Source organism: Pyrgilauda ruficollis, unplaced genomic scaffold, assembly GCF_017590135.1.
Source record: "Pyrgilauda ruficollis isolate IOZ18807 unplaced genomic scaffold, ASM1759013v1 scaffold24, whole genome shotgun sequence".
In the NCBI taxonomy this organism is placed as follows: domain Eukaryota; kingdom Metazoa; phylum Chordata; class Aves; order Passeriformes; family Passeridae; genus Pyrgilauda; species Pyrgilauda ruficollis.
In genome coordinates this window covers 17528355-17547577 of record NW_024523648.1, presented here as the reverse complement: position 1 = coordinate 17547577, position 19223 = coordinate 17528355, and the positions used below count along the sequence as shown (strand labels likewise).

At 41.2% G+C, this 19223-nt stretch overlaps 1 protein-coding gene across 2 annotated transcripts in view; it reads right to left on the bottom strand.

Annotated features, from left to right (window-relative positions):
* SASH1 (SAM and SH3 domain containing 1) overlaps window positions 1-19223 on the bottom strand; it is a 529880-nt gene that overhangs the window by 51250 nt on the left and 459407 nt on the right. For both annotated transcript variants that reach the window (XM_041469752.1, XM_041469753.1), the window contains 2 exons: window positions 10603-10653; window positions 10432-10481 (listed from right to left, as the gene is read on the bottom strand). In XM_041469752.1, coding sequence (XP_041325686.1) covers window positions 10432-10481; window positions 10603-10653 — 101 coding nt within the window. The remainder of the gene's footprint in view (window positions 1-10431; window positions 10482-10602; window positions 10654-19223) is intronic.

Below are 19223 nucleotides of genomic sequence, written 5' to 3'. Positions count from 1 at the left end.
TGAGACAACATCACCCCGCTTCACTGCCTTTTTTCTCTGTCTGCATAAATGGAGCTAACAGAAATTACCAAACCTTGCATTATTCTTTGAAGTCTTCCTGTGGGAATTGCCATTTAACCACACTGCAGCAAGGCAGTGAAATGACTTCTGCCAGCATCAAGGGCTTTGCTGGAGGCTCCATGTGCAAAGCATCACTGCAGCGTCTCTGCTGCAGGCTCAGCCCCGTGACACGCCAACGTCCCATTGTGTGGTGGCTGTGCCGCAGCCATGCAGGATGGAAACACACAGAGCACAGTGAACCAAGGAGACCTCAAGCCAAATTGTTCGCTGAATGAGGCCATGTAATAACACACACACATGACACACTCTTGTTGCTGTCCACGCACATCGTCTGCACGGGCTCCTTTAGCTCTCTCAGACCCCCAGCAGAGGGCAATAAAGAGTTTCTGATCAATTCACTAAACCACTTGAAGAGAAATTATAGTTCAAGCCAGGTCGGTGTTCAGAAGAAACAAGCAATTACTGGCCAACATCTTAAAAGCAGGAAATACATGCGCATCAATTTGCAAAGGTATCATTAAAGGGGAAACGAGACAGTACGAAGTTTCAGTGTGATTCAGTAATTCATCTAGACAAGGAGGGTCTGGCATAGTGAAGCTCTGAAATCCAACCTCTTTAAAACTCAGAATGCTCAGAAATTTAATCCAGCACAAACTGCAAACTAATTGAGGCAAACAAACTTCAAATTTTTAGTGCACCAGGAGGAGGGAGACATTTATTGTCTTTCTTGCTGGTGTTTACTCTTGAAGGGGAAAAGTTAATAATATGCCAGCAAATGCTTAATTTTTAAGAAGGCCAGTGAAAGGTGAAAAATACAAACCCCATACTTTCCGGATAAAAATTTCCAGAAAAAGCCCTTCAACAGCACCACGAATAATTCTAGACTCTTTGAAGTGAAGTTCTCAGCAAGTATTTTTCTAAATAAAGGTAAATCAGATAAAAAAAAGTACATGGAGTTGTATATGGAGATTATTATGAAAGTCAAGCTCTGTTGGAACTGACAGAATTAATCCACTACATGTTTTGCAGATGAGCATGGACTCCACCCATCAAGCAGTTATTCTATTTATTTTAAATTAATTTAGTATCCATGAAATGTACCAAATCACTATCCTTAGAAAAGGAAATCTGTTAATGATAAGAACTCTGCCTCACTAGTGAAATCACCCTTAAAGTGGAGAGGCAGTCTCTTGTGCTCTGTGGCCTTCAAATCCATTTTTATCCTTTTCTTCTCTTGCACAGTTGCCAAAAACGATGCAAGTAAGCAGCAGGTGTAGCAGCAACATTTGTGATGTGGACATCTGTTCAGTATGAGTTAGCCTGAGGCCACCAACTCATAAGCCGGCCTCCAAAGAAGGGGAAGGGCAGTAGGAGCAAACATCTGACATGCCCAAACCAGAGGGGGTGAGGAGAAAGGCAGGATCCACAGCAAGCAGACCACCTTCTCATTTATAACTGATTTAAGAACTATGCTGAATTTCATCAGAGGATGCAAATTCCAATTATCATTTCATGCATTCCTTCAAGAGGAAATTTTCCATGCCTTGGCTGACCTTGAAAATGCTAACAGCTGCTCTGAAGAGATGGAAATGCCAACAAAACTTACCACATAGTGCCTGATAAGGCATTTGCTTTTTAGTTCCACCCAACAATTCTGATGCTTAAAAATCCTCAGTGAAATCAATCAAGCATTTTATGTCCTAGATGGCTGGTGAAAAATTCCAGACTACCTTGGTGTCGCTGTATGTTTGATTTGCAAATTACACTCCCTTACTCTGTTAAATCTGCAGCGCTTCTGTGAACGTGCACTGAAAGTGATTTGTGTTCTTCCATTCATAGACTGATAACTTGTACTGAAAGTTAATGATGCAGTGACACTTGGCAGAAGTTTCAGCACTGTGTGTCTGAAAGGGAGCCAAATGCCATTACTCCACCATGGAGGCCTTCATTTTTGTTGTGGTCTGATGTACAACTTCATTAGCAAGCTTTCACATGAAATGTACTCTGTCACTGCATAAAGCAGAAGAAATGTATGGGTGTATGTTCACACAATGAAGAACAAAACAAGATTTACAGCCAGAGGGAAGGAGTATTTTCTTATCAACCCATAATCTCTGGAAGCAGGCAGGAGATGGGGTCAAAACTTTAATTCATTAATCTCACAAATCCAAAACCATCTCTATGCCAGTACTTTGTGCCTCTTCGAGCCAAAGTGCTGAAGTAAACAAATGAGAAAAAAAAACCTCACAAAACCCAAAACAGAAATGGAGCTACTTTTGAAAGTACTCAAATATTACTGCTTTACAGAGTTGATGGGTTTGAGCAGAATTTAGTAAACTACTTCAGGCCACTCAGTGATCAGTGACACAAAATTTAGTAGAAACAGCTGGAGCAGAGAACCTGGACCAGGAACTCGTTGATTAGAAGAACTGACTTGAAAGAAATAAGTTTACATTCAACATGGAAGTGTTCAAGTACACTAACAAGACAGACACAAAGGTCAGTCTTTCAAATGCTGGAGGTCTGCAAATGACAGAGTACTTGGGAATATCAGGTGGACAAGGACGACTGAGAAAAAACCTACACATTATTCCTAAAAGGCATAAGGATGGAAAATTCCAATGGCATTACGAAGAATATGAAGAACAAATATATGTAGGAATGGCTGTACAACCATCATTATTCATGCTCAAGAAAGATAAATTCAAACTAGATATAGTATAGAGAAAGCTGGTAGAATAGCTAGGGAACTGGACAGCTGATCTTACAGAAGAAAGCTAGAAAGTTTTTCCTGTCAAATTGGAAAGCTGCAAGAAGATTAACTTACTGCCTATTAATTAATCAGGCAGAGGAACAAACAGACACATGCTGGAAAAAATTAGAAAAAATAAGCTAACATTTCCTAACTATTTGGACAAACTTCCAACAGTAGGCAGAGAAAGGGAGAACAACTTAAAAAACTTATTTAACTGCTTTTACAGGAGTCTGCTTGAAAGATAAGAGACCAGACCAGACATCTTAAACAGACCAGACGAGACATCATCATAAGTATTGCCTCTGGAGGGCACTTTTGGTTCTTGTTTTGCAGCCTGGGGGCTTTGTAAGAGCAATGTCAAAGCCTGACACCTAAAATGGTCTCTGAATCTATCTTTCCATAAAAGTGCTGCAGTGAGGATAACACTGTTGCACCAAAGCAATACCTCTGAAACCTGGAGGTGGTCTCCAAAACTTGGTGTGCAAGGAAGACCCAATGTACACATTTGGGTCACAAGCCAGCTAAGCCTGTCTGATTATTAAGACTGGTTTTAACTAGGCTACAGCTTTCCAGTTAACTCTTGACTGATTCTGATCTCAGACAGAAAAACACTGGGGCTAATCTTTCATAGAGATATTACAGGAGACACAGTCATACGTGCCCCAGGAACGTGCTGGTACTCCACAGAACTGGAAATAGAAACAAATGACACCATGCGCTGCTTTCATGAATGTGCCTGTTGATTTTTGAAATCTCATCATTCTCAAAACAGAACAAATATGGGAACTGAGAATGATGGGCATTTATATTTTAAATGCAGATGTGCTTTAACAAATGTCCATGTCTTATTTATGGGCCATAAAATCCACAGGTGCATAGCACCTTATGATGATGAAACCACTACTGTTACCATCTTCGATAAACTGATAGTGCCCCTCTCATTCCTTACCAATGATTATTTATAGTGCTCTGTGGAAAATGGTTTAGATGGGATTTTTAGTATATGAAATTTATGCATATTCAGAGCGGTGAATAAACCAATGCAAAAGCCCATGCTGGCTCTGCTGCAAAGCCATTTGGTTATCCGTGTGCATTAGAAATGGCCCACTTACATAATTAGTACGAAAAACTGACAGACTTGTAACCGCTCCTGACTGAATACAAGGTAATTTATCTAACTGGAGCTGGCACAGGGAAGAAAATGGGTCTTTGGTATTTTTATCAAATTTGCATGAACCTGAAGAGAAAGGAGGCCTGCAAGGTTCTGACCTCGCTGGCACCAGTGTGAGAAAGGGATGGAAAGCAAAGAGGTTTCATTCAATTATCTTCTCATTAGGTTTCCATAGCAATGGCTCTTTAAGCAGGTCAAAACTTTCTCAGTGGAAACAAACACGGAGCTGCTTGTGGGCCGTGCGTGTCTATGTGTACTCTGTAGCATCACCAGCATGGAAGGCACCACACTGGTCCCGTGGGCTCAGTCTGCGGACAGGCAGCAGGCAGATGGGGGTACGCCACGTATTTAATAACAGAATACTTGCTCCCAGCCAGGGGGCAGATAATTGCCAGCTAAAAACTCTTTGAGAGCAAAGAGCAGGGCCCAACGCTGCAGGCAATGCTTCCCTCCTCTCTGTGTATTGCTCACTCTGTGCCATCTCAACTCGCTGTGACAAGTCAGACTTTCTCGTGAAATGTGCCTTTCATACTTCCTTGTACAAAATTACCAGGCTTGAAATCTTCTTCCAGCTGCTCAAAGGCGCACTGGTTTCTCTCCTCACGTGTCCCAGACAGCGTTTGGCTGGCCTCTCACTCCCATTGTGTGGGTTATTGTGGGAGTTTCCTGCCCTACTTCTCTTGAGGAGGCTGTTTAAAGGCAGCATGAATAATTTGCCTTTGACTAAATCAGGCCTCAAACAAGTGAAAACAGGGCCATACACATTCACCCATTTTTTTCAATTCCTGCAAGGACAGGGTATAAAAAAAAATTTATCTTAAGCTCAAACATCTCAAGTAAAAAAAGCTCTTCTTTTTCTTCCAATATTCTTTTCCATTTTTAAACTATGCAAAAGGAATAATTTGTTCTCTTAGCAATTCAGTGCAGCCTTTAGCTACCTCAGTTTGAGGGATTTGTTTGTTTTTTCTTTGTTCTTAGTTTCTGCCCTTTCTCTGCCTTACATACTCTTTCAGACCTGCACTCCTCTTTCTTTGAAGATGAGCTTACAAATACCTGCCAGAATTAATCTGGGCACTCTGAGAAGTTGCCAGAATCTACGCTGATAGAATTTAAACTCCCCCATCCATGACCTGGAAGGATGATTTAATAACCTCCTCCATTCAAATCCTGACCTGCATTTTGGATGCTGCAGGGAAAGAAGACTAAGGAATCAAGCGTTAAAAGCTACTGGCAAAGGCCAGTAGATGAGTGTACGGAATTAAGGGGGCAGAATTGAGGCTTGGATCAACCTTTCTGCAGCTTTCACTGAAAACCATCATGGAAAATAGGAACACTGAAATGCAGGCTCTCTCCCAGCCTTAGGTCGATACAGACTTCCAGTTTATGCCATGGCTGTACTATGGTACATTCATTGCAAAAAATTCTTAAAAACAGATTCAGTCAATCGTATCTCCTGCAGTGACAACAGATTCAATGCAGATAGCAGCCACTTGTGCTGTGGCCTCTGAGCTTGCCTGCTAACAACCTCGGAGAGAGCCATAATGCCTGAGGAGCCTACAGCCCCTGCCACGACATTCCCAACAAGCCACCAGAGATCTGGCCAAACTGCAGGAATGGCACGCACGAGTGGCTCGGCACATCCTGCACACACACAGGGTGACAGCCATTCTCCCTCAGGAGCAGCTGCAGCAGGGAGCTGAGGTGCAGCTGCCAGAGGCACAGCAGCTCCCCCATGCCGGGGGAATGCAAAGCCCCCGAGTGATGCTGCCCTGTGTCACCTGTACCCCACACATGCCTGCTTTTCTCCTTCTGCCTGACATGTATGTCTCAGTCCAGTTCCCTGCTCTGGCAGAGTCTCAGATTTAGGTCTTGAGTATCACAGGGTCAAGAACGTTCTAAGTGCACTGAGCCACAGCCTGAGGCATACAGCAGGATGAATTGTGGCACTTGATATGAGGGGTGACCATTTACCGGTCAGGAGTGCACTTGAGTGGTACAGTTCAAGAAAGTGCAGGTAATCACATAGGAGGTGACAATTCATAGGACCCACTGCCACACAAAGGTGGTGGGAATGAGTGAAACAACTGTTACCTCATGCACTGTTTTCATCCTTTCTTTCTCTAGCAACTGTTAAGAAAAACATTAGTCTATAGGAATGGCTGTACCTCATCCTATTTGTATGCAGTGCTCCTGAGTCTCTCACCCACTTCCTTTTCTTTCCCAGCAGATATCAGATACACCACATCTGAAACACAGCCCAAAAGCTGATGGAGCAAACAGTGACAGCAAACAGATCTATTTCCAAAGAGGGAAAACACACAACTTCCTTTCTGCAACATCCCCCCAGTTCTTCTAAAAACAGGATGAGAGTCAGGATGCAGAAGCCTGAGTTCAGGGGACTGGGTTTAACCTGGATTTCCTGGCAAACATGCAGAGCTCATCAGTCTGTCATGTAGACTTGAATGCTCAAAAATGGGAACAGGCTAAAAGTTGGGTTACATTGTTTAAATGCTCTGTTTACAATTATGAGAAAACCCTGCTCAGTCCCCTATCTGAGTAAACATCCTTGGGGTGTTGCCATCTCTTCGAAATAATAGGAATTGTATATACAATACATCCCCAGATGAACATGGTATGGGATCAGAGAAGTAACCCTAATTCTAAAGAACATATTTACTGCACGTTTTCTACACTAATGATTCTTCTAGCAAAAGCAGAAGTCAATGTGTCTGTATAGAAGCACTTGTGGTTCTGGGGATTTTTTTGTTTAAAATTAATAATATCACTGTTAAAGATGCTGTTGCCACTTTACTGAAGGCACACTGAAAAACAGCAAAGTTACACCACAATTGTCAGCAAGACCACAGTTTAGAAGATGGAAATCTTGGAAAGGGCAGAGGAAAGTGAAATTTATTATTCAAAGAAGAAAGCTACAAACACCTCATTCCATGCTCTGAATTAGTTGCTGCATATGACATAACTTAGAAACCTAGCAAACTGTTTCAATTTACAGAAGGAACTCCAGTAAGGCCAAAAAACCAGAGCAGTTGTGAAGCAAAGCTTGAACAAACATGACTTTGTTTTCTGTTGTTTATGGAGAGCTTTTCAGGCCACATCAGTACTCTTGCTGCTATTCATATAAATCTCAAGAGGGTTTTGCCTCTGAGTGAAGATTTTTCTTTCTTTGTCAGAACCAATCAAACAAAAGGCATATTTGGTAGGGCACATATAACACTGAGCAGGTTCACATACACAGGGTTTTTTTTGTAGTTTCATCTAATTAATAGGAACAGTGTTGCTAGCAGCAGCGGAAGGTAGTATTGCCCCAATGCCTTAAGGGGTGGGGGATGGGGGGGTGACGACAATGACTCACAGTGACAAACACTTCTGCCTCCAGGCCCATTAAATCCCTTCTGCCTGCCTACAAACTCTGCTGCTGCTCATCTGTGTTAGAGCACATCACTCACTAGACAGATGCTCGTTGAGCAACTTGCTGGACTGAGGGCACTGACTAATTCTGCACTGACTTTACACCAGACTGGGCAGCAGGGTTAGTAAGACTCAAGGCAAGACTGAACACACACTTCTTGTCGACACAAACAGGATTTTTTCCTACCACAGACCACCAAGGTTAATCTGTTTTCAATGTGGTGTACAGTGGAGCCTGTTGGGCTCTCTCTTCCAGCTGAGCAGCACAGAAAAGGAAAACCAAACCAGGTTAAAGCAAACATTGCTCTTCCCAGGTTCCCTCAAAGCTTCTTTCTGTCTAGAATGTCTAAACTCTGGCAAATTAAACAACCATCCAGATGTGTTATTTTAAAACTTTAGACTTTGGTAGCATTAACTGTAGGGTGTGCAGGCAGCAGTGCTGGGTGAGGGCTCTACTGACAGTGACCACATTCCAGCCACACATTTGCTCTCTCTTTATTTTAGTACAGATTTTTCCTTGAGACTTCCCTTATTTTATAAAGCAACCTGCTCAGAACACCAGACCAGAAACAACTCACTTCACCCTAGGAAAACATTTGGATTTTCAATATGTAGAATTATAATTGTTCTTGGATAAGCTCTTATTTGTGGAAGAGTACTCAAAAAAATCACTTTTTCCAGCTCCTGAAAGTCTGTATGTCAAGTTTTGAACAAATCTTTTCTTTTGTCCCCCAAATCTTTTGTGAATATGAGAAACCAATGTACATCTGCATCAAGTTTCATATTTGGCAAACTAGTCTTCTTACAACAAAAGAAGTTTTGTAGAAGATTTACCACACATCTTTCATGCAGCATGAGAGTGACATAAAAACTGTGTCCCCAAAGGGACAAGCTTCCATGTCTAGTAGCATGCCCATACAGAAAATTCAGATGAAAGCCATATACTAAATGGCACAAAAATCCCTGGGGCCAACACAACATCCTTCCCTGAAAAATATCAAATTCAGCATGTTAGTAGCAAGTACAGGTGTATTGGATGGGCTTGAACTGGTAATTCAGATCAATTTTACGAACTCTTCCTCTCTGGAAGGGGCAATTTCTATGAACATTCAGGCTTCCAGGCTAGAGGGGTTAAGCCAACACTGATGTGGCAGGCTGTCACAAATAGACACAGACTTGTATAATTTCAGGTTTCAATAGTTTGTACAGTATTGAGTAGATACAATGTATTATTTTCAACACCTTGTCCAATCATCACGTGTCACATGGCCTTACTTCTTATTGTGCAAGTATCTGGCACAACCTGTCCTGCACCAGTTTCATATATATGATCAGGTTAATCACATACACCGTTCTACAAATCCTCAAATGGCACACTTCCATTCTTGAAAGGTCCATAAAAATCACACGTCCCTTTCATCTGAACTAAGATAATACAATTTCCTTTCAGTGAGATAAATGGGCTGTCTCAGAAGAGTCACTCAGGAGATTTTTTGCTGATACTGTCTTCTCTCTAAGTTATTTGTGGTAGAACACCTACATAGAGGCACAACTTAGGAAGCTGGTTAGAACTGGTAAGTGGAGTTTTTTTCTGAGTTGTGTGCTGTCCTCCTTCAAGAGCTTAATCTCATTATTACCTGAGGTGGGATTATGATATTTACCCATGGTTAAAGTGCTTTGAGGCTCAGAGAGAAGATGTATGATTATAGGATAACCTTGCAGGTTTACTTCCCAGATTACAATTCCCATCTACTTGGCACTTCTGGTTTCATTATAATGTTGGACAGCCACGGATCCTTCAAAGATTCTTTTCCATATATGAGTATTGGAAGCACAAAGTATTAAACCCTAAGACTTCTAGGCCTTCTCTTTTACCAGCATGTAATATGGGGACAGTGATGGTACCCAAGGTAATTCACCTTATCTGCCTTAGGCTGCTTTGAAAATGAGCATCTACCTCAAGCAAACCATCCCTGCTTTTCTCTCTGAGTGATGAAGCAAGAGAAGGAACCCCTAAAAGACAATACATCATGTTCTGAGACCTTTAGCATGAATCAGCTTCTAGACAAGCCCAAAGGGAGCCCCTAAGCAGCTGCTCACTACCGTACAACTGACTTCTATATGGTCAGTGCCCAGCAAAATCCCATACACTGAATCCACCAAAAATGGCTCTGGGACTGACAGTCCTTCTACTGAACTAGCAAAAGCAAGAAACCTTCCTATTACTGTCCAGTGATGAATCACTCAAGGATATTCAAATGTGGGACAGTAAAACCTTACAAAAGCACGTCCCATCACAAATAGATGCCATGTAGTCCCTCTGAACTCGTCCAGCTGGCACTAGCCCATGAAGTGCAGGCAATTGGACATAGAGTGTCAGTTGTCTTCATGCACCACTGCACGTTACCCTCAGCAGCAGGGATCCAAGATCTTGGGATCAAAGGAAGGAGGCACAGAGAACAAGCACACACACTGCAGCAGGAGGTGACAGTAAACAGAAACCCTCTCAGTCCTCACAGAGAGGTTTTCATTAAGGATGTTAAAATTAAAGCTCCTTTAAACTTGATTTTAAGTACTTCATGCCCTTGGCACCTTCTTCAAAAGCACAGTTACAAACTCGGGAGTGCACAGGAAAAGGAACACGATGGAAGTCTGTAACTCTCCCTTCCTCTCACCTATCTTTTTTTGGCTGAATTTAGGTCTAGTCAAACAAAGTAATTTTTAAAGCAGGCATAATTTTCAGAGAATGTGAAATCACTGATGTTCTTCAGAAACGACTACCAGTCATCTTGGTGCATGCACACCGCAAATGCTCACAGAAATGAGAAAAACCCTAAATAACAGAAGGCCAAAAGTGAGGAAGAGAAGGAGCAGATTCCAAAACAGGTTTCATTCATTGTGTCTGGATCTGAAATCCAGGTACGTAAGTACAATCTAAAATTAATTTACTCCAAGGAAAAAGAAAACGTACCAAATTCCCCCTCCCTCCTTTCTCACTTCCTGTGCCTTCACTTACTTTCTTTCAGTGTCAGGTGTTGATGCGGTGCTGCTGAGACCAAGTGACTCCTGCAAGAGAAGACATGCAGCACTGAGAGCAGACACTAGAGAAGCTTTTAACCAATTTATGCAGAATATCAAATCAAAGAACAAACAAACAAAAGTTGATGATCAAAATCTAAGTGCTTACCTCAATCTGAGATCGCAGCTGTAGAGATGTGGGGCTGGTATCAGGTTTCTCCTAAAATACAACAAATATCAAGTTAATGAAATATCCAAACACCAGAAAGAAGAAATATGAAGGGGAGAAAAAGGGAAAAGAGAGTAACAGAACCAAGAAATATTTAAAAACAGTTCATACAGGAACATTAACTACTCTAGAAAGAACAGCTCTCAGGATAAATTCTGAAATAATCCAGTAAAGCAGCTAATTTCATACTTATCACTGCAGAATACAGAAAGTAAAGCTGCCAGACATAAGTCATTCAAAACAAAATAGAAAGAGGGGTGTTTTATTTAGATCACCACAAAATTTATTAGGTAAGTTCAAGTGCAACTTCCAAGAAATTACCTTCAGGAAAAATTTGGCATTAAAAGAAAATTCTCTGACAAAAAAACCACTGAGAGGATGCAGATACCTTTCATCAAGACCAGCTTCTAACACAGAAACATGTCAACAGTATGGAGTTCAAACCACTTTTTTACAAACATCTAGGATATAACCATCTACTCCAGAACTCAATTATCCAGGCTCCCTTTGCAGTTGATGAGGAGCGACAGAAACTCCTACAGAACAACTTGCCTGACAGGTTTCAGCTACCTCAAGTTAGATGAAGGAGTCCCACTGGTGGTATCTAATTGAAGACTGCAATCCAACTGCTTAAAAGGCATGCACTGTTAACATGTCTAGCTGAAATTAGTGGGAAAACTCCAGTTAGAATGGAGGAAGATAATACAGTCATCAGTACTGAGAACTACACTTTGTTGGTTGATCTTCACGTGAAATCATGGGGTAAACTACTTATTCCTACTTTATTCTCAGCTGGCCTTAGCCCTTGTGAAGTTATTGCAAAGTGAATTCCATAACTTACTCATTACAGCAGGGTAAGCAGAGGTGTACACGCTTCAAGAAAATAAAAAAAAAAAAAAAAGACATGGATTTGTTTCTCAGTGCTGAAGGACTTCTTGTTCATGCATTCCTCAGCCTACATGTAAAACTCTTATCTCTGTGAAATTGTATTTCCTATTCCCATTGTTTACACAAGGGTGACAAAACATTCTCAGGATTTAATTAAAAAAAAATAAAATCAGACACAATTTTCTGGAAATGCAGCCTTTTAATATTAACCAGGAACTTACTACTGACTGCCATGAGGTGGTGTTGGACTACCCCACTCAGGAAGTCTGCAAGATCTGGAGTAGCAAGGATCCTGCTCTGCCATCACACAACTGAGTCAGCTTGCACGGCAGGCCACAGGAGCCAGGCAGGGCACAGGATGGCTCATGGCCACGTCCTTGCTCGTATGCAAGGCTGACACCAGGTCATTGCCCTGCTGGGGAACTTCGCCTGACCATGCATTGTCTGCACATCTGCTTTTGCTGATTTTGTAGCACAAAAAGGGAAATGAAGTCCTTGAGTGCAAGTGGATATGAAAAGGTGATCACGTTCACTTACTGACACATCGAACAGGACTCCTCTAGTCAAGCAGAAGCTGGACCAAGGCCAGGGAAATTCCAGAGATGTTCGCAGATAAGAGAAGTGAAACTAGCTACTTGGCACCAGGCATCCCGCTCTTTCTCCCCTAGTTCTATCAAAACGGAATCTAAGTTTTGCACCCGGAAAAGGCGGCAGGCACATGGCTGCGAATGTTCCTCAGATGCTCTCCAAGCCCTGCCTAGCCCTTTGCAACGAGGGAGAGAAAGAGGAGCTCCACGGTCCAAACACTTGCCATTCAGGAACACCTCATTTGTCCATACTCTGCTGCACTGATGAAAAAAGGAACTTTTTATCAGTTTTATGTTACAGTTTCGGTATGCCAGTCAGGAGAACCCACCACGTCCCCAACAAGGCCTTTAGTTCCCAAGTTCCTGATGATTTATCTGCTGTCTTCAAAAGCTGATTTGCTTCAAGTGTTTTGGTTTTTTTATTTTTTTAATATAGTAGTTTTGCATAAATTTTGTAACTGCTTTAGCAGCGGTTCATGAAGCCTGAGACTACACTTACATGAAAAGTTCCTACTTTCAGCATAAAACTACTCAGCTGAACACTCAGCTGCATCCCATGTAACTAAATCCTAAAAAACTTGACTGTATTTACTTTCTCTTTTCTCATTTGCTGTCAAGCTCACCCTGTTAGAACAGTACCTGTTTGATAGGACCAAGATGACTGTGGAGGGCAGAAGCAAGAACAACTTTCCTCTCCCTCCTCCAGAGCACTACTTCGCAATGCTGGAATGCAAAACACCCGATAGTCCTGCACTGTTATGATTAATATTCCTACCTGCCCTTCCAACAGAATGGTATTCTTTTTTCTATTGCTATTTACACAAGAAACAAAAGGAAAATACTTGGGGAAATAGTACTCTCAATTAAACTTCTGGCTTAGACCTGTATCAGAGATCATAGAACTTTCATCAGCCTTAAGCAATTTTATTTATTTTGGTTAAAATCCATTAAACTTCACATTAAACCTCACTTTAAAATCCACAGGTTGTGTTGACTTTAATCCATCAGGATCAGGGCCCTTTTTTACCATAGGCTAATTCTAGAAGGTTGAGCAAATGTTGTACTGTTGGCATGTTCTCTAGCACACGATAGGATCTTTTCAGAAAATATTTTTAAAGGTTAGTTTCATTGAAGTACATCTTTCATCCTTCTGAGCCAAAACTTAAAAATGAAACCAAGGATAGCCTGGGCTTATAGAAACAGTGGCTGCAGTAAGAGACATCCCTAGCCTGCATTTCCAGAGCTCTTGTCTAGACAAAGCAGGCATCAGAGCAATGGGTATCTTTTGTGCGAGCAGCCTTGCTGCCCCAGAAAACTGCCCTCTACATGTGCCCATAAAGCCTGTCTGAGATGTACCAGAAAATTCATATCACCTACATGCTACACAGTGCTCTGAAGAAACCCAATGATCTGAGAATGTATCTGATCAAGTGCACATTCCTAAAGCTACACGATTAAATCCAGTGTTTCCCAAAGGTGACTGATTAACTTGCATTGTTTCTGGATTTAAGGGGCCCTAGGCAGGGCACCTATCCTGTACCCAGAAACTGTTGATGCATATTGACCTTGTCCAATACACTATTAAAACCAGCAAGTAAGATCTGAAGATTCTGGAGAAACTGAGATGGCCATAAATTGTATCCAATCCCCAGGGAACACATTAGATGGAAAGTGAACAGTGGCTTAGCACCAGCTTGTCCAGCTCCCCTGGAGGTCCAAGGTCAGCATAGCACAGAATCTCACATACTGATAATAAACCCAGGAGGCAGTCGTAAAAATCAGTAATGCTAATATCCTGTAAAATAAGCCCACTGAATTTAAAGTAGGGATCCTCTATCAAGTCACCTACACCTGACCTAAAACAATCTCAGCTTGCAGAGGAATTTAGTTCTCCCACCTTTTGTTCTCCCATTTCTTAGCAAGTCCTAATAGGAGTCCTATTTCCTTCCTTTTGCCTCCTTCATCCAAAGCCAATACCATCCACAGGATGGGCACAGGAAAAGGTCCTGAGGTCCTGGCAGAAGCTCTGATCAGCCAGCTGGAGGAAGGGACGGATGTCAGACGTTGCACTGCCCAGGAATTGCCTGGGATCACCAACCCTTCCGCACTATGGGTGCCGCAGAAAGTGACACAGAGCCACACTGGTAACCTTGGGAGCTCCGGTGCAAAAGTGCAAGTTGGAGAAATGCTTTTTACAAATCTCTTGTTTTGGAAGAAAATGTAGTAGTAAGCTTAACAAGCAGGATTTGTAGCTTACACTTCAAACCTTTAGCTGTTTGCCTTAGGGACCAAGAAAGAAGCTTCCTTTGCAGGTAGCTTTTTCTGCCTACTTTGTGAATGAATTTATGTGATCATTTGCAAACATTTTCTTTTCAAATTACTGCAGGTTTCTGAATATTGTGATTTTGGTTTTATATACTTTCAAAAATCTTCAAAACAGTTTTGCAACCATTTATGAGCTAAGTCTGAAAAAAGCAATTGTGAAGAAAGTACAAAGTACAAAATACATGGGAAAGAAGCTGAAAAACCATTTCCGGACTGGAATGGCAGGTTTTGAATTCATGAGGGACTTTTCCTTCCACGACAACTTCAGTTCACTTGTTCTGTATGTAATGTAATAGGCAAAAGGTATATCACAGCCTATCTGAAGGCATTGCTGTTCTGCTCCTGAAATACACAAGCATAGCAGACGAGCATCTGAAAGGAAACTTGGTTACCCAGGGTATGGCACATTCTAGGGGGAATGTGCATGTTTTAATTACTCAAACATTAAGCCACATCTGTGCTCCACACCACAACTTAGTTTAGGAAATTGTGTTCATTGAATTAATCCCGTCTAATTAAAAATTCATGAACCTCTTCACAATTTCTGCCACAGGAGCTGTATCCATTTGAATCATAAATTTAAGCACTCCTCTGCAGATCCCAAGACAGGATTCATCTCACTGTGCAGACAGAAAGTGTGCAAAGTGAGACTCAGATAAGTGCTGGGAAAATACAGTGACATAATCAGAAAAAAAGGAGATGACTAAAAGGTTTTCTTTATACATTTATTATACATAAATGTATAAATAATTTTATTAAACCATTTCAGCAGGTGTAAATAAGGTATATAGAGCAGAAAACTTCTGTTAGAGAATTCTGCCAATCTTTCCCCCAATGTTTTCTCTCTTTGCTCTGAACATGCATTGCATGTTCTAGTCTAGATTCTAAAATAATTAAATGAAGATGTATCTGAAAGACAGCAGAGCACTGAAGGCTTGTAAGAGTTTGATTTACTTTGAAAGCAATAATTCTGCCTGGAGTCCTCCACCACACTATATTTCAACCTCTGCAGAGGTGCTGGGGAAGAAGCAGGGAAGCCCCTCTAAAGAGACAGTGCAGGTATGCAGGTAGGTAATGGAAATTGCCTCCGAGTCACTAGATATGAGCTACAGGTCAGAATAAAGAAATAAATAAGACCTATTCCTGTGTCAACCACCTCAGCAAGTGTTTGAGGGAACTAATAATTCAGTGAGTTTCCAGTGGTACAGATTAGTTAAAGTCTCATTTTGAGTTTGAAACCACAACCTCTGGACCATCTCCCCTTAGCTGTTCCAGCGAAGAAAGAAGATTTTTCTGCACCATTGCTCTTGCACATTAGAGCCTGAGCTGATACATGCCAAATGATAACATCCGCAGCAGCAGCAGCAAAACTCTGGATTAAGGAAATGAGTTAAACAGAAGGGGTGGTTAAAAAAAAAAAAAAAAAAAAAAAAGAAGAAATTTCTAACAATAAATATTTCTAACACAAAACGAAAGTCCAAGTGTCTCAATGCCTCATGCAAAAGTGCAGACACAAGGTAAACACTTAGCTTAACTACTGATGAAATGCAGCTTCAGAGAGAACACACTGATAGAGTACTCACATGTCTGCTTTTAGTACTGGAGAGGGAAGAAATATCCTGCCTCTCAGCTCAATGTAAACACCAGAATCTATCAAACCTAACTCATCTCAGGGCAAACACTGGACCCTCTCTCTCCCCTTTGCCAACAATGAAAGCAGAAGGATTTTTTTCACCCATTTCAAATACTCTGCGTTCAATACTACGGCTGGGACCCACAGGGCCGAAAAACATTTCACAACAATTTTGAAAAACATAATTCATTAGCAATTACAGAGAAACTGCAGCTTTTGTAAAGCCATCTAACAATAAAAAGTGAGGCAGTGCTAAGACGTAAATTCACTTGTAACAAACAGAAGCAGAGTCCAGAAAAATTATGGCATAAACACAAAAAAAAAAAACTTCAATAGAAATGGGCTTCAGAGAAAGGAAAGTCGATATGGGAACACAGCATTCTGCAACAGAGAAATCAAATACCTTCTGATCAATTTTCCAAACAAGATGAAGCAAGCCCAGAACTATGGCAGCTATCTTTGTGCTAAAACCATATTAATATAAAGGCCAATATGTGATTGAGACACAGCAGGTCTTTGATTGATGCATTTTACACTTGTTACTCAAATGGTACAATACTGAAGTGTTCTTGTTGCTGGAAGGAACTGCCTCTGTACTAGAGCTCTTGCTGGTATAAAAAGATGAATAAGACCTGCCAGCTCTGCCTAGAAGTCCTTACATTAGTCAGCACTGATTTTTATTGTACAGGTAACACTAAAAAGAACTTCTGTGAAATAAAGTTGGAAAACAGTGAAAGACGTGGGTTTCCAGGGAGGACTTTAAGACAGAGTGGTTTTGGCACCAGGAAGAGCTGTAATGTTTCAGTGGAATGAAAAAACCCTAAACAAACCACATCAAGAATGGTTAAATGTGAAGCCAGAGGACTCAGGATGTGACACAGACAAGGGAGGCATGAGGTGAAGCCCAACTGGATCCTGCCCAAATGGGGCCCTTCTTATTCAAGAGCTGACAACGGGCCTGGGGAAGAGCCACCACTTCCCCCAGTGAGAGCGTTCTGTCCTGTGGGAAAAGCACAACAAAAGGAAGAGAGAAAATAAATGAATAAACAAGCAAGCAAACAACAGTTTGCTACAGGGTGCTCTGGGGTAGGAACAGTCTGGTCAGATTCCTTGCCCAGGTGCTGGTCCTCTGGCAGGACAGCTAATGGCAGTGTGCTGTACCTTGGCCTCAGTCACCTCCTGAACCAACACCCACAATTAATGAGGAAAGCAGCACCTCCATGAGCCACACATCCCTATCACCACCACCCTGCAGCCTGCTTTCTGTAACTGTGGGGCTAGGAATTTTGAGTGGTTCTGAAGTGAAGCACTCACTGATAAGATGAGAAAACAAGCACGAGGAGCTCCTTGCCATGAACGCCATGGCTGAATATGGCAAACCTCTTTCTGAATACCAATGGTCCCGATTTGTTTTTATGTGCTCTTCAAGTTCAGGCCACCTATTCCTAAGAATATCCTAATGATATCCTCCATTTCCCTAAATAACACTTTTCAGATCTTACCAATTCTTCATTTTCATGTACACAAAAGCTGTACTATATTTCTATTAAGATTATTTGCTATTTTCTCAATTTCTCTTCAGTGTTTCCATGAACAACAAAAAATGTATTTTCTTTTTGAAAAGCGGAAAGAAAAAGGAAAGTTTAGACTTAGACCAATACCTCCAGGAAAACTTCTACAGCCATGCTATAAATCCTTTCAGACACACCATGGAAACAGAGGCTAACACAGGTCCACTGTCATTTGTATTGATACTACACTTGTGTACCTGCATGCCAATATCCATGCCTTGAGAAGATGGAATTTCAGATGATCTGTACTGCAAATTAATGGAAGCTTTTGCGCTGGATTAATCAATATGCTCAAGGCTCAGGGATTCTTATAAAATTCTTATTACCATAATACTGATGACTTCTTGCAAGTATTCCTCCATTCACATAATCACTATGATAGCTAACATTTAGAAACTACATGAGCTAACATTTAGAAACTATATGTTGCTTTTACTTTATGATGTACCAAACAATAATTTACCAAGATCAGAAACTAAGTTGACTTTGAGTTACTTAAAAACCCTGGTAAAATTGATGAGGAGGTAAATCAAGAGAAAGCACTGATCATTAAGAGACCTACAAATGCTTTTTTACCACAGATGTATTACCACAGAGTATCAGCAATGAAGCCCCCCATTTCAAGGGGAAAATGCCAACATTTTGCATTAATTTCATTCTGGGAAAGCAGTGATTTACTTTACTTTGTTAAAAAGGAGACAGATTTTTAAAAAAACACAAAGGTTATGTAGTGGAAACCAAAGGATATTTTAGTTTTAAACTTCCCCACAATTTTTTTTTTCTCTAAATTATGACAAACTGATAAGCTTTGAAAGGCACTTTGTGTCAGGAACTTCCATCATACAGTCACTGCAAAGTGCAGCAGAATTAGACAGTTCGCTCCCTTTTTTTTTCTTGAGACCTTACACTGCTGAGACTTGAACCCAAACCCAAGGACACATAAAAAAGATTTGACTCTTTCTGCTAGGTTCTCTAGCTGTAGAAGGCAAACCCAAAATTCAGAACTCAACAGTACTGTGGGCAGTGGAAGAAATCTGGCACAACCCTTTTTTTCCACAACTGCTGCTGTTTGGGTTGCCTGTGGCTGCCATCAGGTCGTGCTCTTCAGAACTCCTGACTTGCTCTTCCTTCATAATCCTCTAGAAAAACCTGCACCTACATCCACATTTCCACTTTTTAAAAGTCTGTATAGATGTGCATATACCTGCTCTGTGGTTTTTTGTGGTTTTTTTTTTTTTTTTTTTTTTTAACATGAAATGGATCCTTTCAGAGCATGACTAAAGCCCTCATTTAATTCAAGAAAACTGATGTAAGACTTTCCCACGCCCAGCACAGAATTTCTGAAAGTTTTTGTGTTATTGTTCAGGAAATGGATTTAACTTTGAACTTTTTAGAGAAGTGAAAGAATCCAGTAAAAAACAACACAAAAAACCCCAAAACCACAAACAACACAAAAACCCCCTAAGATCACCCAAAAAAATCCCAAAGCAACCCCATCAGGAGAAAGAGGCAACAGAACCATGTAACAGAGAGTTGAGCTGAGTCAAGACCTGAGTC